The sequence below is a fragment of the Coturnix japonica genome, chromosome 10, assembly GCF_054131305.1.
Source record: "Coturnix japonica strain WE chromosome 10, WE-NBRP24, whole genome shotgun sequence".
Taxonomy (NCBI): Eukaryota; Metazoa; Chordata; class Aves; order Galliformes; family Phasianidae; genus Coturnix; species Coturnix japonica.
This window is the reverse complement of record NC_140672.1, coordinates 20,613,122-20,638,157: the sequence shown is the minus strand read 5'-3', so window position 1 is coordinate 20,638,157 and position 25,036 is coordinate 20,613,122. Positions and strand designations below refer to the sequence as shown.

The window sequence follows — 25,036 nt, the reverse complement described above, 5'->3', positions numbered from 1 at the left end:
GTGATTAAGTGTTGCTGCCAGGAGACAGTTGTCAGCAGAGGGGCAGCCTGACAGAATGGCATCTGACGTGGATGTGCACATGAAGCAAAGGTGTGCTATTCATTAACTACAAGCGGAAAACAGTTACACTCATTGACATTGACCAATACTCGCTGAATGTTTCCGGAGACCAAAGAGTGGATGTGAGCAGAGAGAGGCAGAGGGAGGTGTGTTTCAGCAGTGGTAATGGTGGGTCACCTTCTCTGGTGCAGATGCATATAAGCAGGGCATGTGGGCTCCTCTTCCTTACCCTCACTCTCCCATCTATGTTCTCCAGGCTTCTCCTGACCTCCTCATGTCAGTCATCTCATTAGGGGCAGCTTCTTATCTACATCCCTATGCTCCGGAATGTCTCCTGTAGAACCTATCAGAGATTTGTGCACAGTTCATTTCCACAGAACATCCTGGAGGCAGTGACCACCTCTGTGTACAAAATGCAAGAAGCCCTGGAGGAAGCTTGGAAACCTGTGACATGATAACACACATCCAAGAACTTGTTGTTTGCAGGGTCTCACAGGGAATGAGGAAGAGGGGACCTGACAACCAACGTGCAAACCAGCTGCTGCTGCTGGACTCTCAGAGGCACTGACAGATGTGAACCTGAAAGCACAGACACCAGACAGGAGCCCAGGGTTGACCTGTCAGGGTGAAGCCATTGCACAGTTTGATAAACATCTGTGTGCTTCCTGCTGGACTGTGGGTTTCTGAGAACATCTGACCAGTACAGGTCTAGAAATGTCTCACAAGAAGGAGGGCAGAGAGAGTGGCTGCATTTCCTTTATTCTGTTAAGATTCACAGAGAGCCTGGTACATTATGTACCATGTGTCTGGGCTACACTACAAAGGTTCTAGCTGAACAGGAATTGGTTTCAATAATGACTTAGTAGTGAAAAGATTACAGTATTTTTTAAAGAAGAATAAGAATAAATTACACAGATAAAATGGCACAGAACAAACAATAAAGGCCAGCTTGATTCAGTAAAGAGCTGCGTTACAAGCCATGAATTCCAAAAGATGGGCAGTTCACTGCTTTTGAAACACATTTGGTCATCACTTTCCTCACTGCATCCTTGACCTCCTTGTTCCTCATGCTGTAGATGAGGGGGTTCACTGCTGGAGGCAACACCGAGTACAGAAGTGCCAACACCAGGTCCATGGATGGGGAGGAGACAGAAGAAGGCTTCAGGTAGGCAAAAAAGGCAGTGCTGAGAAAGACGGAGACCACGGCCAGGTGAGGGAGGCATGTGGAGAAGGCTTTGTGCCTTCCCTGCTCAGAGGGCATCCTCAGCACAGCCATGAAGATCTGCACATAAGACACAACAATGAAAACAAAGCACCCAAAGCCTAAACAGACACTAAAAATGAGAAGCACAACTTCCCTGATGTAGGAGCCAGGGCAGGAGAGTTTGAGGATCTGGGGGATTTCACAGAAAAACTGGTTCACAACATTCCCTTGGCAGAGAGGCAGTGAGAATGTGCTGGCAGTGTGCAGCAGGGAATAGAGAACCCCAGTTCCCCAGGGAGCTGCTGCCATGGTGGCACAAGCTCTGCTGTCCATCAAGGTCCCGTAGTGCAGGGGCTTGCAGATGGCAACGTAGCGGTCATAGGACATGACGGTGAGATGGAAATACTCTGCTGAGATAAAGAAGACAAAGGAAAAGAGCTGTGCAGCACATCCTGTGTAGGAGATGGCCCTGGTGTCCCAGAGGGCGTTGGCCATGGCTTTGGGGAGAGTGGTGGAGATGTAGCCCAGGTCGAGGAAGGCCAGGTTGAGGAGGAAGAAGTACATGGGGGTGTGCAGGCGCTGGTCACAAGCAATGGCTGTGCAGAAGAGGCCATTGCCCAAGAGGGCAGAGACGTAGATGCCCAGCAAGAGCCAGAAGTGCAGGAGCTGCAGCTGCCGTGTGTTTCCCAGCGGCAGGAGGAGGAACTCGCTGAGGGAGCTGCTGTTGGACAACTGCTGTTCTGGGCTTGGAGTCCTGTTCAGGGTGCAGAAGATAATGACAAGTTCAGACGATTCTCAGAGACACTCCTTCTGCTATGCTACAAAATTTTCCCTTCCCTCTCAAAAATGATCATTTAACACCATAACTTGAATTTATTTCCATGAACTTCACCATCCCTTAAGGAGAAGAAGATTAGGGAACTCTTTCTCTCTTCTCATTTCCTAGTCATACCCCAACCTTCTGGATATTTTCCTCTTTACTCCAGCTACTCTTCGAGACCCCAGCCCCAGCCCCTCTGCACTTCAATTTGTCTTAGAGAAATCTGCCTGTTTGCCAGACAAGTGAACTATTAATGTCTGCAGAAAACAAAGAAACTAAAACCTAAGCTGATTATTTCCTTTTAGGTAGATGAAGCTGAAAGCACAACTTGTGTGACTGTTTACTAAACAGCTAACTGATTGGAAAAGTCTGGAGTCTCAGAGCTGTGTTCAGAGTTGACAGCCCCTTTTATATTTCTGCCTCCAATCTTCCCTTCCCTCTGAAAAGGAAATGAAAAATCCCTGCCTTGGCTCTCCTCCTGCAAAGTACCCTTACAGACACTCAGTTCTGCAGTGGAGCTGTGATCCCCCTGCCCCAGGCAGCAGTTGTGGCAGCACAAGCCCTGCCGGGGGGCTCCTTCCCCACACACATCTCCCTGCAGCGCCCTGGGCAGCTCCCCGGGCAGGCTGAGTGGTGAGCCTGGCAGGCAGCAGAGTCCCATACCCGGCACACAGCCCCTGGGGCACAGCAGGGACCCTGCTCTGCAGGACAGCCCTGGGCACCCGCCTGCAGCCCCAGCTGCACAGCCTGCAGCCGTGCTGGGAAATGCAGCTCTCTGTGCTGGGCTCTGATGCTGCTGCACAGAAGCCCTCAGCTGGAGCAGAAGGCTTTTTCCAGTGTAAAGAAACATGCAGTGCCTGAAGACAGATCTGCTATGGGATGTGTCAGACTTATTTATCCCTGTATTAAATGTAGCTGCATGGCCTGATGTGAGACTTACCATGTCATGGCATGCGATCAATGCTCCTCCAGTAAGCTCTTAGCTTGCTCCCTCCTAAAGCATCCTGTAAGCTGTCTCTCCGTTTACTTCTATCCTCATATCACCTGCAGATCATGCTCCAGCCCTGCTGTGCTGTGCACAAGAGTGGCTCCTGGGCACAGCTGTCTCTCTGCAGCGCTCCCCACTTTTATGAGCTCTGTGTTTCCCAAGAGGCAAGCTCAGCTCATCAGCAGAGGATGTCATTGTTATCCTTCCCACTTGTCTCCCATGAGATGTCTCTGGGTCTTCATGGACAACAGCTGAAACACAATGGCATCATGACTGTACTTGAAATTCCAGACATTCCGTGAGTCCTTCCAGAGGTTGTTTAAAGAAACTAAAAGGGCACACAGACAAGGACAGGGACGGTTGGACTTTCCCTGTGAAGGGCAGTGATCCAGCTGAGGCTGGATCCCTCTCATCTGTAGAGGGAAACCCTGGGGCTGAAATGGGATTCAGCTCCCCATGGATCCACAGGAGCTGGGATTCCTCTGATTCAGTTCAGATGTGCACAAGGAGTTGCCTGTGTGTGAGCTCCTGCTCTGAGTCCTCTGTCCTTCAGCAGGGAGGCAGTTGCTCACACACACGTACACTGGGTGATGCCCAAGGAGCCTGGGGTGCTCTTGGAAGTGTACCAGGGCTTGTAAACAGTTTTCATGGAGTTATCTAGATCAATCTATGTCCATGACAAGGGGAGGCAGTAGGCCTTTGGGCCCCCCACCCCTGACAAATGGGAAGGTCAAAAGGGAAAGGGGTTGGGAGATGGGAACTGGGCTCAAGGTGCCCACACTCACATAGGAAGGACCACAAGCTGGCCAGGGAGAGTCAGGGAGGCCACCAGTGCTACCTGGGACAGCAACATGTCCAGCAGCTAATGGGCTTGTGCGGGGGGAACGGGGAGGTTGTGGGACGGCCTGTTCATGGCTGAGGCACTGGGGACTGGAGGAGCACAAGGCAGGAGGAGTTGACAGCATCACAGCACCTGCACTGAGCAGCTGGCCAGGTCCTGGTGGGCCACGTGCATCCTGAGCAAGGCTGACAGGGCTGCCCAGACCAGGGAGAAACCTATGGCTCACCTTGAATTCAACTTTTCTGAACGTCTCCTTCCCACAGAGCTTCTCAAGGATGTTGTAGTAGTATTTCAGTTCAAAGTTCATTCCTTGAAAGAGGAGCAGTCCAGTGTCCTTCGGGACAAAGGCAACGTTCTCCTTGTCCTGCAGGCAGCTGGAGAGGAGGGCCACAGTGTTTTGGACGCAGGCCTTCCCTCTCTGCCAGCTCACAGAGGCAGCAGCAGCCACCTTTCAGTATTTCAGGGGCTCCACCTCCTTATGGGCTGAAAAATAGGAGGATCAGAGTTGATCCTACAGTCACTTTTCCACAGGTGCTTTCCTAGAACTGTTACTTGCAGCCATCTCCCAGCCGGCACCCCTCCTTGGTGGGGGAGGTCTCGTTCTGAGAAGGGAGGGGGTGGCTTTCTTTGCCCCGCCCATGAAGCCAGCAAGGGTTTAATCCCCCTCCTACCTGGCAGGGATTCCTTGTCAGACTGGAGGTGGTGCATGGCTCTGCAGTTCCTGGCCAGCTGAAATGCGGCCCTGCACAGATGTTTTCGGAGATGGTGTCAAATGAGCCCAAGGTGGGAGTCCAGACACCCTGCAGGTGGAAGAAAAAGCACGGGCTACAGGGTTACGGGCTGGCTGCAGGAAGAGCTGGAGTTGGTCCTGTGCAGAGACAGAGCTCAGGAGCCCCCACCTGCTGTTCAGAGGCACAAGGCAGGGCAGCGGAGAGGCTTTGGGAAGGAGCCGTGCAGCCTTCTCCTTCCCCTTGTCCTCCCAAATGCAGCACAGCAGCCAGGGCGGAAGCAGTCTGATGGAACCCAGAGGCTTCCTGAGGCTGGGCTCAGCCTGAGCTGCAACCCTGCCTAGCACAAGCATTCCTGCATTTGCAGGAAGGCCATGGGATGCACAGCAGGGAAATGTGGGCTGAGTCTCCTGTTGTGCATGCAGGGGAAGACTCAGAGGAACTGTAGGCTGACCTGGACAGGGAGAGGAGGAACCTGACAGCCAGCACACCTTGTGCACCAGCAGCTGCTCTCATACGTAGGTGGCCACCGCATCCCAGATGGCAACTGGCTTTGGAGGGCAGAGGAAAAGCAGGTCACACTGCATCTTCCACTTCCCAGTGGTCAGACTGCCTTGGGCCGGGTGTTGCCGCGTGCTTCCATGGTTCAACCACACTCTGCCCTAAAGTCTAGTGTTGTTCCCTGCCAGGTCCAAAGCCACTATAACTCAGAATGATAGATGGCAAAATGGCATTTACTGGGGGTAGTTAGCACCTTATATACATTAATCACTTTGTCTATGCCCCCTTGAGAGCATGATTGAAATACGCACCCAACATACATCACAGGTCAGGGGACAGAACAGGGGAGGTACTGCCACATCACATCCCAAATCCTCGCTAACGCCTACAACACATGGGAAGGAGGTGGCAGATAGAAAGTGTCGTCTCCGTCCACAGCCCCGTATACATGTAGACAGCCCCGAGTTGGTTTCCATGCTGGGCCTCTCCTGCTGAGCACCAAGATGGGCTGCAGCACCGCTCCTGTGCTGGCTGCGGACCTGCGTAACTTTCACGTTAGTGTCCATCAGGCTGGAGGCATTCCCCGCTGCAGGGCCGTTTTTGCTCAGTGTGTTCTGCCTTGTGCTGGTGGGTTACTCCTTGTTGGCACAACCCATGCTGGAGCTCATCCCTTCAGATGCATCTGCTCCGTGACAGATGCTCCTTCAGGATGCAGGACCCACTGCCATGCTCTGCCTTCACCACCTCCAGGGTTGCCGTGTATCAGATGTCGCCACAGCAACGCAGTGATAATGCGGCCAGTGCTGGCAGCTGCCCATAATTACATTGGCACAGCAGCCTGCTGCCCGCCATGACACGGCAGGAGCCCAGTTCTGCCCCTTGGTGGTTGCCACTGCCCATTCCCGGACCCCTCGTGTTCCAGCAGCACCACACCAGAGGTGGTGGCAGTGGGCCCCGTGGGCAGGCTGGCCTCGCCATGAGATGCTGAGCCCACCGGCATCTGAGGCTCTTCTTGTGCTGGCCTGAGCTTCTCGCTCCTAGAAGTCTGTCATCTGGTGACCAGGAGCTCGGTGGCTGCAGCACTCACTTACTCCCTTTGGACACCGAGGGCAGGCTGGACTTTGAGCTCACTGAAGACTATGGGGTGGGTGTCAGTGCCTTGACTCGGCCCAGGTTTCCTGCTTGGCCTTGGGTTCCGCCTCAGCTTTGGGTTTGGCTGGATGCTGTTCAGGCAGACGACAGCTTCTCGAGGAAGTCATAATAGAACTTCCTTTCGAAGGTCAGACCATCAATGAGAAGCACTCCGACATCCTTCTGGACCACAGCGATGTTCTCCCTATTCTGCAGGCAGCCGGAGAGCAGCGACACGGTGCTTTGGAGGCACATCTGTGCTCTCTGCCAGCTCACAGAAGCAGCTGCAGACACCTGGCTGCACTTCAGGGGCTCCACCTTCCTATGGGCTGAGAAAATACCAGGGACGAGGCTGATGATACACTTTCTGTTCCACAGCTGCTTCCATAGAACTGCTTCAAAGGGACATCATCCAGAAAGGCCCCGTGTTTGGACGGGCTACTCAGAGGGGGAGGTCTGCATCTGAGAAGGGAGGTGGTGGCCCTGTTTGCCCTGTCCACAAAGCCAGCAGAGCTTGAATCCCCCCTCCTACCTGGCAGGGACTCCCTGCGGGACTTGAGGTGGTGCATAGTGATGAGGTTGCTGGCCAGGTGAAACACAGGCCAGCACAGAGTCATGCTCATGTCCTCCATCCTGATCTCCTTGGAGATGATGTCAAAGGAGCCGAAGGTGGGAATCCAGACCCCCTGCGAGTGGAAGAGAGAGGAAAGTCAGAAGCATTACAGGCTGAGATGAAGGCTCATCATCTTCCTCACGAAGGCTCTTTGGCTTCGTCGCTGTAAACTTTCAACCCTGTATGAGGGGAACCCCCAAACTGGTTCCAGCTGCCCTGTGGACATCTCATCACCCCACTTTTTTTGGGCTGTTCCACCCTTATATTTATGGCCTTCATCCCCCTTGTTATTCCACACCCAGTGTCTGCACTCCCCATTCTTCTAACAACTTTGACATAAACAGTCTTTTTACTCCCCCTGTCCAGTTTCCATGACAATTTCTTTCTCTCCCTCACTGTGGGGCCCTTCTCTCACTCTTCTATACCCCTTTTTCCTTTCATCTACCAGGACTTCCACCTGCTGGATCATTTGATTCTTTCTTGATATGTCCTGAAATAAGCCCCGCTCTCCACCTTTTCTCTTAGCTCATGCCTCTCCCATACCTCATGTTCTCTTTTGGTATTTTGATACTGGCTCCACACAGTTCTCACTATGCCAGGTGGGACTTTGAGCTCTCCCATCTCCCCACAGCCACCCAAAACCTTGACCCAAACAGCACTTGCTCATTCTATGACTTCCATTTTGATACTCGTGCCCATTAACGAGAGTGCTATTACTTCCCTTCATAGCGGCCACTGTTTCATATGGCACCTGCCCCTCAGGAAATGGACTCCCTTTGAACGCATTTATATCTGTACTGAGCAGAGGAATTTAGTGACAGGATCCCAGATCACGGTGCTTTCGACCCTGCCTTTGGTAATCGTGTACAGACCCAGGAATCAGAGAAGTATCATGGTTTAGAAAAGCTGCCGATTACATGGCAAAGCAAATTAGTGACTGACTCATCATTTCTTTATCAGTTTAACTTTCCATGGAGCCCTTTCCTTGACAGACCAAGTAGTTCCTCAGCATCTTGGAATCATCTCCTGTCAAAATACTTTAGTGACGCGTGAGGGCCTTAATAGTTCTACAAGGGAAGCATCTGGCCACTATAAAAAGGTATCAACATACAGCGACACTGTTACCTTTATCTTGTCAGTGTTCTCTGGAAGTTTGCAGCTTGACCAATTACTGATATGACACCAATATGATGAACAGTAAAAAAAAAAAGCAATTTATTGAAGCTAACACACATATATATACCCTATGCCCTATGTGTACGCCCACTGGAAACGTATACACCATATATCTTGATGACATGGGGATGGACCTATCTCGTCACAGCCCGAAAAGCGCACACTCGCCTAATACAACACGACACCCCCCTTTTCTTGGCTGTTCTGAGAACTCAATTTGCCACTGTTGCCCTGGAAGGTTCCCTTTCCCATTAGACCCACTTGTGCCCTGTTCCTGGTACTGGGATCGTATTTTGTAGGGTCCGTTTGCCCAATATATCCTCATACCTTCCCTTGGAACCAATCTTATAACTCAGATACAAGCACAAATGCTGGTGGAGAAACAGAGCTAAGCACAGCCTGAATCGCAGCTACCTTGCACTATGAAAAGGCTGAGATGCACCACGTCCTCACCTGCAGCCTTCTTAGAAGGGGAGGTTCAGCAGCCACTCCACTATTCAGCAAGTTCTCCAGAAACCTCCTTCTTTTTTCCTGAGCAGCAGACTGGATGCTAAAGCCTTCTCCAAAGTCATTATTAAACAGCACCTGGACTTGAAGCCCCAGGAGAAAACACAGTTCAGATCCAAGACCACTAAACAGTCATATTCTAGTCCAGTACAATTCAAGTACTGATTTAAATTTCAGGACTAGCATTTCACCCACCATGTTATGTAAGGGGAACAGGGAGGGGAAAGGAAAGGGGAAAGCGAGGGAGAGCCTTCTAGCCCCACATGCCCCTATAACCCACTCTATAGCCCAATATCACCCTATAGCCCCATACATCCCCAAAAGCCATGCATGCCACTAGAATCCTCCTACTGCCCACCCACAGCCCCCTAGAGACACATATCCTCCATAATCCTCCTATAGCCCACCCAGAGAACCCTATGGGACTCTTTTAGAACCTCCCCAACAGCCCTACATAACACTGCAGCTTGTAAGCTCCCTAGAACTCTATGATCCCCTTTAGACCCCTCAGCCCAGCATAAGCCCTCTATCCCCTCCGCAGTCATCTATATTCTCCCCAGAGTCCCCACTGTTCCATATTACCCTATACCACTTCAGAAGTCCCTGACAACTTTCTATAACTCCATACCCCTCCTATGGCCACTAGGAAGCTCCCCATAGCCTCACATACACCTACATCTACCCCTGCAGTCCCCCTAGCACCCTACAGTACCATATCCTCCGAGAAGCCCTGCACAGCCTAATATCACTCTATAGCGCCCCAAATGCTCCCTATAGCCCCACATCTCTCCCGATAGCCCCTCCACACCTCCACATCCCTCTACATTCCCACAACAGCTATCTACAACCCATATCCCCCTACAGCCCCCATGTTCCTCACACAGCCACCCATTCCTTATATCCCTTGGTATCCCCCCTCAGCCCACTACAACCCCATATCCCCCACTATTCACCCCTAGATCCATCCCACTGCCACCCACAGCCCCATACTACCCTATTCCCTCCCTACAGCTGCCGTGCGGCTTCAGCAGAATGAGGGGAGAGCCGGGCAGCCCCGAGAAGGAAGATGGCGGCCGATCGCACGTGCGGAGGCTCAGCCAATCGGAGTTGGCGGCGCTGCCGCTGACCAATGAGATGGCGACATGGGGCCGGAACTGCCTCTGACCAATGAGCGGCTGAGGACGGGGCAGAGCTGCCACTTGCCAATGAGTGGCTGCGGGCAGGGCAGAGCTACCACTGGCCAATGAGAGATCTGTGGAGATTTCCCTCTCCACAGACCATCCTGGAGGCACTGACCACGTACACATCTGTGTCGAAAATTGAACAAGCCCTGGAGGAAGCTTAGGAACTTCTGACATGATAACACACATCCAAGAACTTGTTGTGTGCAGGGTCTCACAGGGAATGTGGAAGAGGGGACCTGACAACCAATGTGCAAACCAGATGCTGCTGCTGGCCACTGCTGCTGATGAACTCCATTTGCTCCATTGTCAGGAGAGACTGCTGTAACTTTGTCTTAATATAAAAAAGTCAGTTCAAAATGTGTTATTTGCTGTGAAAAAGATAACAGTTGTGGGTACTGTTCTTGTTCATGATAATGTCTGTCCCTGTTCTGAATGATAGGATGACAGAATGATAGGATGGCTTGGTCTGGAAGGGACGCCAAGGATCATCAAGTTCCATTCCCTTTGCCATAGGCAGGGACACCAACCTCAAGTTTTGGCTCTGGAACAGGTTGCCCAGGACCCTATCCAAGATGGTGTTGAACACCTCTGGGGACAGAGTATCCACAACCTCTCTGGGCAGCCTGTCCCAGCATTTCCACCACTCTACTTGTAAAGAACTTCCCGCTGACATCCACTGTAAACTTTGCCTCCTTGAGCTTTGTCTATGGGTTTTCCCTGGATGTCAGTCTGGAACAGGGGGGCAAAGACACCCGGAAAAGAAAAAAAAAGGGGAGACAAAGGAATGAAGGAAAAGAAAGGAAAGAATTTGCCCCGTGACCCGTCAAGACCTGGGCCTAGCACTCCAGGAAAGGGAGAAGGACAGAGAGCAAACAGAACATTTTAACAAAGAGAAAACACACTGGCAACAATCTGATATTACATTATTAAATGTAAGCAAATCAGATAAAATGAGTGAGACAAGAGTACACCAAATAGTGCAATGGAGGCTCGTGTTTTCCTCTGCTGTGAGCTGAGATGGCCAAAGGCAAAAGGCCATTGGGATCTAGCCCTAAGTCTGACCTCACTTCCTCTTTGCACCAAGTCCTCCGGAGATGCTGCCCCTCCTCTACCCTCTGGGAACCCTAAATGCCCAAAACGGTGGTAACATGGAAGCAAAATGTGAACTCTATAACTCCCACTGTTCTGCGTGATGTTGTTATGTGGAATACTGCTGGCAAAAATGACAAACCCACAACACAAAGCTCATCCATTTAGTCACCTGAGTAACTCTGCTTGCTCCATGGAGATGTGAAAAAAAACAATTTGAGATGCCCTAATTGCTGGGATCTGTTGTCATAAGGATGGCCAAGAATACCTCTTGCCCCAGTCTGGACCTCAGCTTGTGCTCAGAATGGAGGTGTCTATCTCAGGGATTTCCCACACGGTTTACAAGCACTGACACACATCCAGGAGCACCCCAGGCACCTTGGGCATCACCCAGTGTACGTGTGTGTGAGCAACTGCCTCCCTGCTGAAGGACTGAGGACTCAGAGCAGGAGTTCAAATGTAGGCAACTCCTTGTGCACATCTGAACTGAATCAGAGGAATCCCAGCTCCTGTGGGTCCATGGGGAGCTGAATCCCATTTCAGACCCAGGGTTTCCCTCTACAGATGAGAGGGATCCAGCCTCAGCTGGATCACTGCCCTTCACAGGGGAAGTCCAACCCTCCCTGTCCTTGTCTATGTGCCCTTTTAGTTTCTTCAAACAACCTCTGGAAGGACTCACCATATGTCTGGAATTTCAAGTACAGTCATGATGCCGTTGTCTTTCAGGAGCTGTTGTCCATGAAGACTCAGGGACATCTCATGGGAGACGTGTGGGAAGGATAAACATGACATCCTCTGCTGCTGAGCTGTGCTGGGCTCATGGGACACAGGGAACTCATAAAAGTGGGGAGCACTGCAGAGAGACAGCTGTGCCCAGGAGCCACTCTTGTGCACAGCACAGCCTGCAGTTGACTAAAGGAGAGGAGGGAAAGTGGAAAGAGAGCTTACAGGATGTGTACAGTGTGAGCGAGCTGTGAACACACAGCAGGAGCGCTGCTCACAGACCATGACAAGGTAAGTCTCACTGCAGCCTATGCAGCTGCTTTTCATAGTGGATTAACCAATACAGGGACATCCTATAGTAGATCTGGCTGCAGGCAGTGCATGTTTCTTTCTTGTGGAAAAAGATTTCTGCTTTACCTGAAGGTTTCCATGCTGCACTATGAAAGCACAGCCCTGCGGGCTGGGTGTCCCAGTACGGCTGCAGGCTGTGCAGCTGGGGCTGCAGGCAGGTGCCCAGGGCTGTCCTGCAGAGCAGGGTCCCTGCTGTGCCCCAGGGGCTGTGTGCCGGGTATGGGACTCTGCCGCCTGCCAGGCTCAGCACTCAGCCTGCCCGGGGAGCTGCCCAGGGCGCTGCAGGGAGATGTGTGGGGGGAAGGAGCTCCCTGGCAGGGCTTGTGCTGCCACAACTGCTGCCTCGGGCAGGGGGATCACAGCTCCACTGCACAACAGAATGTTTGTAAGGGTGCTTTGCAAGAGAAGAGCAAAGGCAGAGATTTTCCATTTCCTCTTTTAAGGGGTGGGAAGAAAATTTGAAGCAGAGTTCTAAAAAGGACTGCCAACTTTGAAGAAATCTCTGAGGCTCCCCAGGATTTCTTCACTTCATCGGTTATTTTGTGAACAGTGACGCAGAATGTGCTATCATCCTCTCCTTCACAAAATGATACAATTAGTTTCTGTTATCATCATTTTCTGCAGGCATTAATAGTTCACTTGTCCTGCAGACTGTCTGATTTCTCTAAGACAACCTGAAGTGCACATAAACTGGGTCTTGGGTCTTGAAGAGAAGCTGGAGAAAAGAGGAAAATATCCAGGAGGCTGGGATATGATTAGGAAATGAGAAGAAAGTTAGAGCTTCCCAATCTCCTACTCCTTAAGGGATGGTGAAGCTCATGAAAATAATTACAAGTTCTGGAGTTAAGTGATCATTTTCCAAAGGGAAAGGAAAAATTCTATAGTATAGCAGGAGGAGTGTGTCTGAGAATGGTCTAGACTTGTCATTATATTCTGCACCCTGAACAGGACTCCAAGCACAGGAACAGCAGATGTCCAACAGCAGCTCCATCAGCGAGTTCCTCCTCCTGCCGTTGGCAGACACGCGGCAGCTGCAGCTCCTGCACTTCTGGCTCTTGCTGAGTATCTACCTGGCTGCCCTCCTGGGCAATGGCCTCATCAGCACAGCCATTGCTTGTGACCAGCGCCTGCACACCCCCATGTACTTCTTCCTCCTCAACCTGGCCCTCCTCGACCTGGGCTGCATCTCCACCACTCTTCCCAAAGCCATGGTCAACGCCGTCTGGGACACCAGGGCCATCTCCTACACAGGATGTGCTGCGAGGTGTTTAGGTATGTATGCGTACAGGTTCTCTCGCATGCGTTGTGTTATGCATAGAGTGTGTACACGTCTGCGCAGGATTTAGGATGGTATGTAAGGAGTGTGACACATCAATAGATTGAGAGAAGACTTCATGGCATCCATGTTTGTGTCTCTCTCCCCAGGAAGGTCAAGGTCCCGGGATAAGTCGTGTTAATTGGTAGTTATGCCACGTCTGCTAGGCCAACACGATCTGTTAACAAACTGATATAGTAAAAGAGTAAATCTCAAAAATAAGAGTTAGGTATGTGGGTCCATAACCAAGTAGGATGTGCGGTTATGATAAGGGAAGAACAACCTGCATACTGAAAGGAACACTGCCGAAGAAGCCGCCTAGAAACAGACTACTTCAATCAAACATGATGGGGTAAAAAGGACAGAGTTAGGAAGACTTTGAGCTTTTGCAAGGAAGACACCTGACTTCATCCCCACAACCACCAGAGGAAGACCCAGATACAAACAACGCATGTGCCGGAGGGAGGGACAGAATGTAAATGAGTTCCTGGAAAATAATGAATATGTAGATGAGTACCAGGAAATTTGTTGAATAAGTCTGAGCTTGGCTTTCAAATATGTAACATTCTGCTTGCTGCCGTGCAAGATAGGAGTGCTCCCGCTTGTACCTGGTGCTTTTGCAAACCAAAGCCATGCTTCTGGTATCAGTCTATCCACTGGCAAATAATTGATCTGACATCCAAGTGCATTTAGCAGAGATGACCCTGCTGTCTATAAGGAGCTTTCAGCCCTGGAGCCCCAGGGAAATCTCCAGGGGAAGCAATGAGGAAGAGAAACTCAAATCCTCGGGTGTGCTGAGCTGGGCCGGGCTCATGGGACACAGGGAGCTCATACAAGTGGGCAGCGCTGCAGAGAGACAGCTGTGCCCAGGAGCAGCTCTTGTGCACAGCACAACCTGCAGCTGACAGAAGGAGCAGAGAAGAAGGGGAGAGAGGATGAGTACAGTGTGAGCAGACTGTGAGCTCGTGACAGGAGCATTGCTCTCATGCCATTAAACAGCAAGTCTCACTGCAGACCATGCAGCTGCTGTTCCTATAGGGTTAACTAAAACTGAGACATCCCATAGCAGATCTGGCTGCAGGCACTGCATGTTTCTTTCTAGTGAAAAAAGACTTCTGCTTTAGCTGAGGGCTTCCATGCTGCACTATGAAAGCACAGCCCTGAGGGTTACATGTCCCAGCACGGCTGCAAGCTGTGCAGATGGCGCTGCAGGTGGGTGACCAGGGATGTCCTGCATAGCAGGGTCCCTGCTGAGTTCCAGGGGCTGTGTCTTGGTATGGGACTCTGCCGCCTGCCAGGCTCAGCACTCAGCCTGCCTGGGGAGCTGCCCAGGGCGCTGCAGGGAGATGTCTGAGGGGAAGGAGCCCCCCGGCAGAGCTTGTGCTGCCACAGCTGCTGCCTGGGGCAGGGGGATCACAGCTCCACTGCACAACAGAATGTTTGTAAGGGTACATTGCAAGAGAGCCAAGGCAAGGATTTTCCATTTCCTGTTCTGATGGAAGGGAAGATTGGAGGGAGAAATATAAAAGGGGCTGTCAACTTTGAACACAGCTCGGAGACTCCCCTATATTTCACCAATCAGTTAGCTGTTTTGTAAACAGTCACAGAAGTTGTGCTTTCAGCCTCTTCTACCTATAAGGATACAATCAGCTTAGGTTATAGTTGTTTTCTGCAGACATTAATAGTTCACTTGTCCTGGAAAAAGGCAGATTTCTCTAAGACAAATTGAAGTGTAGAGAGGCTAGGGCTGGGGTATCAAAGAGTAGCTGGAGTAAAGACAAAAATACCAAAGAGGCTGCAGTATGATTAGGAAATGAGAAGAAAATAAGAGCTCAAGGGATGCTGAAGTTCATGAAAGTATATACAAGTTATGGAATTAAATAATTATATTCAAAAGGGAAAGGAAAATTTATATAGTATAGCAGGAGGAATGTCTCGAAAAATGGTCTAGACTTGTCATTATCTTCTGAACTCTGTGCTGGACTCCAAGCTCAACAACAGCAGATGCACAACAGCAACTCGATCAGTGAGTTCCTCCTGCTGCTGTTGGGAGACACATGGCAGCTGCAGCTCCTGCACTTCTGGATCTTCCTGGGCATCTACGTGGCTGCCCTCCTGGGCAACGGCCTCATCAGCAGAGCCGTAGCCTGCGACCAGCGCCTGCACAACCCCATGTACTTCTTCCTCCTCAACCTGGCCCTCCTTGACCTGCGCTGCATCTCCACCACTCTCCCCAAATCCATGGCCAATGCCCTCTGGGACACCAGGGCCATCTCCTACACAGGATGTGCTGCACAGATCTTTTTCTTTACCTTCTTTGTCTCAGCAGAGTGTTCCCTTCTCACCATCATGTCCTATGGCCGCTACGTTGCCATCTGCAAGCCCCTGCACTACGGGACCCTCCTGGACAGCAGAGCTTGTGCCACCATGGCAGCAGCTGCCTGGGGCACTGGGGTACTCTATTCCCTGCTGCACACTGCCAGTACGTTTTCATTGCCTCTCTGCCAAGGGAATGTTTTGAACCAGTTTTTCTGTGAAATCCCCCAGATCCTCAAGCTCTCCTGCTCAGGCTCCTACCTCAGGGAAGTTGTTTTTATCATTTTGAGTATGAATATAGTCTTTGGGTGCTTTGTTTTCATTGTGGTTTCCTATGTGCAGATCTTCACTGCTGTGCTGAGGATGCCCTCTGAGCAGGGACAGCACAAAGCCTTCTCCACATGCCTCCCTCACCTGGCCGTGGTCTCCCTGTTTCTCATCACGGTCCTTTATGCCTACCTGAAGCCCGCCTCCATGTCCTCCCCACTCATGGATCTGACAGTGGCACTTCTGTACTCAGTAGTGCCTCCAGCAGTGAACCCCTTCATCTACAGTATGAGGAACAGGGAAGTAAGAGATTCAGTGAGGAAAGTGATTAATAAATGTGTTTTAAAAGCAGTGAACTGCACATCTTTTGGTATTCATGACTTGTAATGCAGCCCTTTACTGAATCATGCTGTCCTTTACTGTTTGTTTTGTGCCATTTTATCTGTGTAATTTATTCTTTTTCTTCTTTAAATAAATACATTGTTGTTTTTCATTACTGAGTCATTACTGAAACCAATTGTTCAACCAACTGTTGAGCTTGTATATTTGTAGTGTAGCCCAGAAACAGTGTACATAACGTACCAGGCTCTCTGTGAACCTTAACAGAATAAAGGAAATGCAGTCACTCTCTCTGCCCTCCCTCTTATGAGACGTTTCAGGACCTGTACTGGTCAGATGTTCTCAGAAACCCACAGTCCAGCAGGAAGCACACTGCTGTTCATCAAACTGTGCAACGGCTTCAGCCTGCAACAGCTGACCGGCCATCCCTGGGCTCCTGGCTGGTGTCTGTGCTTTCAGGTTCACATCTGTCAGTGCCTCTGAGAGTCCAGCAGCAGCAGCTGGTTTGCACGTTGGTTGTCAGGTCCCTGCACACAACAAGTTCTTGGATGTGTGTTATCATGTCAGAAGTTTCCAAGCTTCTTCCAGGGCTTCTTCCTTTCTGTACACAGAGGTGGTCACTGTCTCCAGGATGGTCTGTGGAGAGGGAAAGAAGCCACGGAAGGGATGCTCGCTCTCTCTCTCACTGCCATTTATCAGCTCTCTATTATTTCTTTCCTTTCATCCGGATAAAACAAGACTCACTTTCTTTAAGCCATGACAGGTGGCTGGATCATCATGGGAACAAAACCCATAGGGCACCTTTGTTCTGCTGAAGCTCAGGCACACAGCCCAGTGACTTCAGAACCTATTCAGGTACCTTCAGCCAGTTTTCACCCCAAACCTTGGATTCTGTGCCTGCATGTCCTAATGGCAAACTGTCCTCATGGACAGAGGGTGTATTACTGCCGTCTCAGACATGCAATGCAGATTTCTGGATGTCACATGGGGACTTCTGCTCTTGGCTGTGTAAAGACAGCAGAAAATATATGGCACATCTCCTGATGTGATTGAAGTGGTCTTGTCCTGTTTCAATGATGCCATGATTCTATAGTACTATGGTTCTGTGATTTCCTGCTTCTGTGATTCCATGAGTCACTGGTTCTATGAGTCTGTGAATTCATGGTTCAGATATTCCATGATATTGAGATTCCACAATTCTAAAAGTTGTGGTCTTTGGAGTTTTCAGCAATAAATGAGGAGGAAACCCATCAGCCACAGCCAAGTTTTGTTATTCACTCTTGATCTCCAGCATGATGACAAAGGCACTGAGTGAACACTGCCAACCTCCCTGTGTCTATGTGTCTCCATCACCCAACTGTCCCCACTGCCCACAGAGAATCATAGAATGGCCTGAGTTGAATCGTATTACAATGATCATCTAGTTTAATCCCCCTGATTAGTGCAGGGTTGCCAAGCACCAGAGCAGGTGGCCCAGAGCTACATCCAGCCTGGCCTTGATGGCCCCACCTACAACTTCCTGTGTCCCTGTCACCAAGAAGTTCCCATTTGGCTGCATGTCCCCTTTCCCCCATATTTCCATTATGTCTCCATACTGCCATGATACACTCATGTCCCCATGATGTTCCCATATCCTCATGTCCCCATCTCCCTGTGACCACTTGCCTTACAAATATCTTCGTAAGTTCCACACTCCCCATGTCCCTGCTATCCTCACACCTCCCAGTGTCCCCAAATGCTGTGTCCTAGTTCCTGATAAAATCAGTCTCAAACCTTGTAGCTTCACAGGACTGGACAGGACTCAGTGATGAGTCCTTGGACAAAGCCTTGATATGGGGACAGCGTCATCTCTGGGTGGTCCTCGAGGACAGAAATGCCGTGTGTGCTGAGTGCTGGGACCTGGGGGATTTGGGCTCAGTGACATGGGGATCCCAGCACTCAGTCTTCTTCCTCTGATCCCTGGCTTCCTCATGTTTCCTGGGGCCAAGGAAGGGGATGGCTGCATGCAGGGCTCAGTCCATGTCAGGGGAGTCTGCCAAGCCCAGGGGCATCTGGGGAGTGGTAGGGGCTCTAAAGGATAAATGCAGACCTTGCCTCCTGCAGCCTCACCCAGCTCCCAGAGCACAGAGGAAGATGAAGGTAGCTGTGCTCAGCCTCATGATGCTCCTCGCTGCCCTGTGCTGCACAGTGGAAGCTCAGGTGAAGCATCTGTGGGGGATGTGGACTGGGGCTGGAGGTGATCGGCCATTGGGGATCCCCGATGCGAGCATCTCTCTCACGCTCTCTCCTACTCCTCTCCCCACAGCCACTTTTGCAAGTGCCGGACTTGGAAGTTACTGTGGTGAGTGTCTGGGCAAACACATTGGTTGTGCCCAAGGGTTGCCCTGCATGGAGCTCTGCAGGAGCAGGTGGGGTCTGTCCCTGCCTGGCAGAGGCTGCCCCTGTATTTGGCACATCCAAATTTCTTCCATTTGCATCCTCGTCATCTTTTTTATGGGTTCCCCAAATCCCTTCTCTTCTTGGCTCCAAATGCCCTCTCTTCGGGTCCCCACATCCCATCCTTTTTGCACCAACAGATCTCCTTTAATTGGCAACCTGATTCTTATCTCTTTAGGTCCCCAATGCCTTTTGTTTCATTTTCCCTCGTTCTCCGTTCCTCTCTGTTTAGCACCCCCAAGACTCTTGGCACCCCTATTCCCCTCCTTTGGTCCCCCCAGACACCTACCCGGTATCTATACCCAACCCCAGTCCTGAGCACCTCCATGGGCAGAGGCGCACACAGTCCTTGGCAGCCATGAGGTTGGGGGCAGCCCTGGGACCAACCCAGTCCCTGGGACTTGGGGACACTCCTGCAGCCCCAGGGCCTCTGTTGGGCTCCCTCCAGATGTGAAAGGGCAATGGTCAGGGGAAGGAGGCAATGGGGGTAGTTAGGGATGAGCTGGCTACAGGACCATGCCTTGGCCATGCTGTTCTAGTGCCCACAATGGGTCCCTGCACCTTCAGGGTGTCCCACTGTGTCTTATTGCCCCCAGCATGTTCCATTCTCTCCATAGCCTCGGTGTGTCCCTAACAGCCCCTTTTTCCCCAGGACGTGCTCAGCAGGACAGAGGAGAATCCCCCACATGTGAGACGTGCGGCCCTGGATCTACATGTCTAGGTGAGTGGCATGGGGATGCTTACAACCCCACAGGGAACTTGGTGGACCCTGTGTGTACCTGGAGCACTGAGGACTGGGCATCAGTGCTGGGAACTGATGGTATGGAGGGGACCTTCTGTGGCCTGTTCAAGGTGGACCTGGGCACTGTCACCTCCAGCCCTTCCCTTGCGCTCTATGGGGCTGTGCAGAGGAATGGATCTGGAGGGGGCAGGCTCAGGGTGCCCTATGGATGGCCCAGAGTCACCATGCAGCTGGGACAGGGGCTGTGGCTTCTGTCCCCATGGGACCCACATCCTGCCCTGGGTCTCTTGGCTGCTGCCAGTCTTTCTCCTGCCCTAAGTCCTTGGGGACAAAAAATGCAGGGACAAGGCTCCTCCTCATTCTATGGGTCTCTATCGGTCACTATGGGTCTCTATGTGTCTCTATGGGACGCTATGGGTCACTATGGATCTCTGTGGGGTCACTATGGGTCTCCATGTGTCGCTACTGGTCTCTATGGGTCGCTATATTCACAATGTTTCCTCACTGAGGGATATGATTTTGTGTAGGGTTTTTAGAGTTAGGGTTCTGGTTAGGCTGTGGTTGGACTTGATGATCTTCAAGGTCTTTTCCAACCTGGGTAATTCTATAAATTCTATGACTTGCTCACAGTTACATCTACCACCACATCCCACGAGCCACCCATTTTCCAGACAAATCAACCCATTTCCTGATCTGCTCCTCCTAAGACTTGTGCTCCAGACCCCTCACCAGCTCAGTTGTCCTCTGAACACGCTCCAGAGCCTCAGTCTCTTTCTTATAGTGAAGAGCCCAAAACTGAACACGATACTCAAGGTGTGGCCTCACCAGTGCCAAGAACAAGGGAATCATCTTCTCCATAGAATCATAGAATTACCCAGGTTGGAAAAGACCTTGAATATTATCAAGTCCAACCGCAGCCTAACCAGAACACTATAACCATAGTACCCTATAAACTGTAGTACCCTATAACCATAGTGTCCTATACCCATAGTACACTATAACCATAGTACCCTAACTCTAAAAACCCTACACTAAATCATATCCTTGAGCACCACATGCAAACAGCTCTTAAACACAACCAGGGATGGTGATTCAACCACCTCCCTGGGGAGCCTATTCCAGTACCTAACTACCCTTTCTGTAAAGAAGTTCTTCCTAATATCCAACCTAAACTTGCCATGGTGCAACTTGAGGCCATTTCCCCTCGTCCTGTCACTTGTCACCAGTCACCAGTGAGAAGAGACCTGCCCCACTCTCACTGTAAGAACCTTTCAGGTACTGGAAGAGGGCTATAAGGTCTCCCCTCAGCCTCCTCTTCCCCAGACTAAACAGCCCCAGCTCCCTCAGCCTCTCCTCATAGGGCTGATTCTCCAAGCCCTTCACAAGCCTCGTTGCCCTTCTCTGGACCTGCTCCACCACCTCCATGTCTTTCTTGTGCTGAGGTGCCCAAAACTGAACTCAGCACTTGATGTGAGGCCTCACCAATGTCGAGTACAGGGGCAGGATGACTTCCCTAGTCCTGCTCACCACACCATTTCTGATACAAGCCAGGATGCCATTGGCCTTCTTGGCCACCTGGGCACACTGCTGGCTCATATTCAGCCAACTGTCCATCAGCACATACACCATGGTCCCTTTCCATCTGGAAGCTTTCCAGCCACACCTCCCCACGCCAGTAGGTTTGTTTGGGGTTGCTGTATAGCCCAGTTGACTACACAATTTCTGATCCAAGCCGAAATGCCATTGGTCTTCGTGGCTACACTCACATTCAGCTGTGTATCAGCCAACACCCCCAGTCCTTTTCTTTCATGCAGTCTTCTACCCATTCTGCCACAGGACTGCAGTGCTGCCTGGAGTTGTTGCGGCCAAAGTGCAGGACTCATCATTTGGTCTTACTGATCTTTATCCCATTGGCTTCAGCCCAGCAATCCAGATCCCCCAGGCAGACCAAAACTTTCTCCCAGTTTGCTGCCATCTGCAAACTCACTGAGCATGCACTCAATCCCCTCATTCAGGTCATCAAGAAAGGTATTAAACAGGACAGACTCCAATACATCCAGGTCATCAAAAAGATATTGAACATTACAGGCTCCAATACCAACCCCAGAGGAACACTGATGAAAATAGTAAAGAGAAGTGGCCCCAGCACTGAAACCTGGGGAATACCAGTCCTGAATGGCCTCCAGCTGGGATAACTTCATTCACAACGGGTCTTTGGTCACAGCAGAAAATAAGAATCAAGAAAATAGGGGCCCTTCATGAAGATTAAGTATCCTAGGCTTTGGGGAATGTCAGAAGAATAGGACTAGTTGGACATATAGACGTTGCTATAGTTACAGTACAGCTGGGATAACACAGCTGGGTCTATACTTAAGACAATACAGCTGGATGGGAAAGGTAGCCAAAGAAAATGGCTTTGACGTATTGATTGTAGGAGCTGGGTCAAAGCAACCTGAGGAAGACTTCTGAATTCATCGCAATGACCACTGGAGTGAGACCCCCACTACGGACTGCGCACGCGGCAGTAGGAGGGACAGCATGGAAATGAGTTCCAGGAAAAACAATGAATATGTTTGTCATTGTTTTGTAATTTTGTAATTTCGCTATCAGTATTCCACATCATAACATCATGTAAAGCATGGACGATTTTGCTGAATGTGCAGTTCACAGAAGAAGACTACGTATCCCAGAGAACATCACGGTCAGGGATAAGTCACGGGACCAGGACACTATATAATATTGTGCCCAGCTGGAGTTCTCTCTCTCTTGAACTTCTCTGGGAGTGGGAAGCGTTCCAGCTGTGTCGCCTAGAGTTCAGAGTAGGCCTCTTGGCTTTCGGGGACTCTCTCTGTTTCGTTTGATTTATTAGTCTCAATTATATTTTATTATATTGTGTAATCTTGTATTCCAATATCATATTTAGAAAATAAGTTTTCCTCCTTAGATTGCTGCTGTTTTTACCCATTCCCACTTTTTTCCTTCCTTTCTGGGCCTGGGGGGCACTATGGGGTGGCTCCACCTGTCACGGGCATAGGCAAATCTAGGAAACCCGTGACAATCAGTCACAGGACAGGTGACTTTCTGTCCTTGACATCCCCCTCCCAGAATCTCCTTTTCTGGCTCCTCCTCTAAAGGCTGCTTGTCATGGTCATTACCATCTGCACAGCCCACCTCTCCTGGCTGGCACCTCTGCCCTGAACTAAGAGTCACTTCTGTGCAGGAACCTCCACCCTGAAACCCTTCCCCAGGCTGCCCTCAGAGTCCTCGGGGCTGGCTCTTGGCTTTTCCTCCAGCAAGTCCCACTTCTTTGCCTGCCTTCAGCCCATAGGTGCCTGGATTTCTCACTCCTCAGCTTTTAGAATTACCTTCTGTACATGACGTGATGCTTTAAAGAACAATCTCTCCTAGCAATGACCTGCCTCTGTGTCATGGCATTCTCTAGATCGATCTGTGTCCATGACAGGGGAGGCTGTAGGCCCATGGGACCCCTGACCAGAAAAATGGGAAAGGAAAAGGGAAAGGGGGTAGGGAGATGGGAACTGGGCTCAAGGGGACAAATAGAGAAGCAGCAACAATCTTAGGAGAAAAAACTTATATTACTAACTATGATATCAGAATGCAAGATAACACAATATAATACAATCTAACTGAAACTGAGGCTAATAAATCAAGAAAAATAAGAGAGAGAAGTTTCTGAAGCCAGAGAAGCCTACTTTGAAATGGAAGGTGCCACAATTTGGAAGAACACCAAAACCACATCCAGTCAGTGAGAGAGCGAGCATCCCGTCCGTGACTTCTTTCCCTCTCCACAGACCATCCTGGAGGCAGTGATCATGTCTGTGTACAAAATGGAAGAAGCCCTGGAAGAAGCTTGGAAACTTCCGACATGATAACACATATCCAAGAACTTGTTGTGTGCAGGGTCTCACAGGGAATGAGGAGAAGGGACCTGACAACCAATGTGCAAACCAGCTGCTGCTGCTGGACTCCCAGAGGCACTGACAGATGTGAACCTGAAAGCACAGACACCAGCCAGGAGCCCAGGGATGGCCTGTCATCAGCTGTTGCAGCCTGAAGCCATTGCACAGTTTGATGAACATCTGTGTGCTTCCTGCTGGACTGTGGGTTTCTGAGAATGTCTGACCAGTACAGGTATAGAAGTGTCTCACAAGAAGGAGGGCAGAGAGAGTGACTGCATTTCCTTTATTCTGTTAAGTTTCAGTGAGAGCCTGGTACATTATGTACAATGTGTCTGTGCTACACTACAAGGGTACTAGCTGAACAGGAATTGTTTTCAATAATGACTTAATAGTGAAAAGATTACAGTATTTTTTAAAGAAGAATAAGAATAGATTACACAAATAAAATGGCACGAAACAAACAATAAAGGCCAGCTTGATTCAGTAAAGAGCTGCATTACAAGCCCTGAATTCCAAAAGATGGGCAGTTCACTGCTTTTAAAACACATTTGGACATCACTTTCCTCACTGCATCCTTGACCTCCCTGTTCCTCATGCTATAGATGAGGGGGTTCACTGCTGGAGGCACCACCGAGTACAGAAGTGCCAACATCAGGTCCATGGATGGGGAGGAGACAGAGGAAGGCTTCAGGTAGGCAAAAAAGGCAGTGCTGACAAATAGGGAGACCATGGCCAGGTGAGGGAGGCACGTGGAGAAGGCTTTGTGCCTTCCCTTCTCAGAGGGCATCCTCAGCACAGCCATGAAGATCTGCACATATGAAACCACAATGAAAACAAAGCACCCAAAGTATAAACTGACACTAAAAATGAGAAGCACAACTTCCCTGATGTAGGAGCCAGGGCAGGAGAGCTTGAGAATCTGGGGGATTTCACAGAAAAACTGGTTCACAACATTGCCTTGGCAGAGAGGCATTGAAAACGTACTGGCAGTATGCAGTAGGGAATTGAAAACCCCAGTGCCCCAGGGAGCTGCTGCCATGGTGGCACAAGCTCTGCTGTCCATCAAGGTCCCGTAGTGCAGGGGCTTGCAGATGGCAACGTAGCGGTCATAGGACATGGCGGTGAGATGGAAATACTCTGCTGAGATAAAGAAGACAAAGAAAAAGATCTGTGCAGCACATCCTGTGTAGGAGATGGCCCTGGTGTCCCAGAGGGCGTTGGCCATGGCTTTGGGGAGAGTGGTGGAGATGCAGCCCAGGTCAAGGAGGGCCAGGTTGAGGAGGAAGAAGTACATGGGGGTGTGCAGGCGCTGGTCACAAGCAATGGCTGTGATGATGAGGCCGTTGCCCAGGACGGCAGCCAAATAGATACCCAGCAAGAACCAGAAGTGCAGGAGCTGCAGCTGCCGTGTGTCTCCCAACAGCAGTAGGAGGAATTCACTGATGGAGCTGCTGTTGGACATCTTCTATTCTTGGGCTTGTAGTCCTCCTCAGAGTGCAGAAGATAATGACAAGTTCAGACGATTCTCAGAGACACTCCTTCTGCTATGCTACAAAATTTTCCATTCCCTCTCAAAAATGATCATTTAACACCATAACTTGAATTTATTTCCATGAACTTCACCATCCCTTAAGGAGAAGAAGATTAGGGAGCTCTTTCTCACTTCTCATTTCCCAGTCATACCCCAGCATTCTGGATATTTTCGTCTTTAATCCAGCTGCTCTTCGAGACCCCAGCCCCGGCCCCTCTGCACTTCAATTTGTCTTAGAGAAATCTGCCTGTTTG

At 50.4% G+C, this 25,036-nt stretch overlaps 2 protein-coding genes and 1 long non-coding RNA gene across 3 annotated transcripts; 1 reads left to right on the top strand and 2 right to left on the bottom strand.

The window, feature by feature from the left end:
• Positions 1-993: 993 nt before the first annotated feature.
• On the bottom strand, positions 994-3,292 carry LOC146759496 (olfactory receptor 14C36-like). The gene is made up of 2 exons (XM_085510302.1): positions 3,025-3,292; positions 994-2,018 (listed from the first exon to the last, which is right to left on the bottom strand). The coding sequence occupies exons 1-2, from the start codon at positions 3,030-3,032 to the stop codon at positions 1,031-1,033; spliced, it is 996 nt and encodes a 331-aa protein (XP_085366428.1). The 5' UTR covers positions 3,033-3,292; the 3' UTR covers positions 994-1,030.
• Positions 3,293-18,358: 15,066 nt separating this feature from the next.
• On the top strand, positions 18,359-19,687 carry LOC146759495 (uncharacterized). The gene is made up of 3 exons (XR_014932309.1): positions 18,359-18,494; positions 19,242-19,310; positions 19,673-19,687. It is a non-coding gene; the product is annotated as an uncharacterized LOC146759495 (long non-coding RNA).
• Positions 19,688-23,747: 4,060 nt separating this feature from the next.
• LOC146759494 (olfactory receptor 14J1-like) lies at positions 23,748-24,713 on the bottom strand. Its single transcript, XM_085510410.1, has one exon. It carries the CDS (start codon positions 24,711-24,713, stop codon positions 23,748-23,750), a length of 966 nt encoding a protein of 321 aa, XP_085366536.1.
• Between the last annotated feature and the right edge of the window lie 323 nt (positions 24,714-25,036).

Coding starts and splice junctions, on each gene's coding strand:
- LOC146759494 (XM_085510410.1), bottom strand. CDS start 24,713: ATGTCCAACAGCAGCTCCATCAGTGAATTCCTCCTACTGCTGTTGGGA.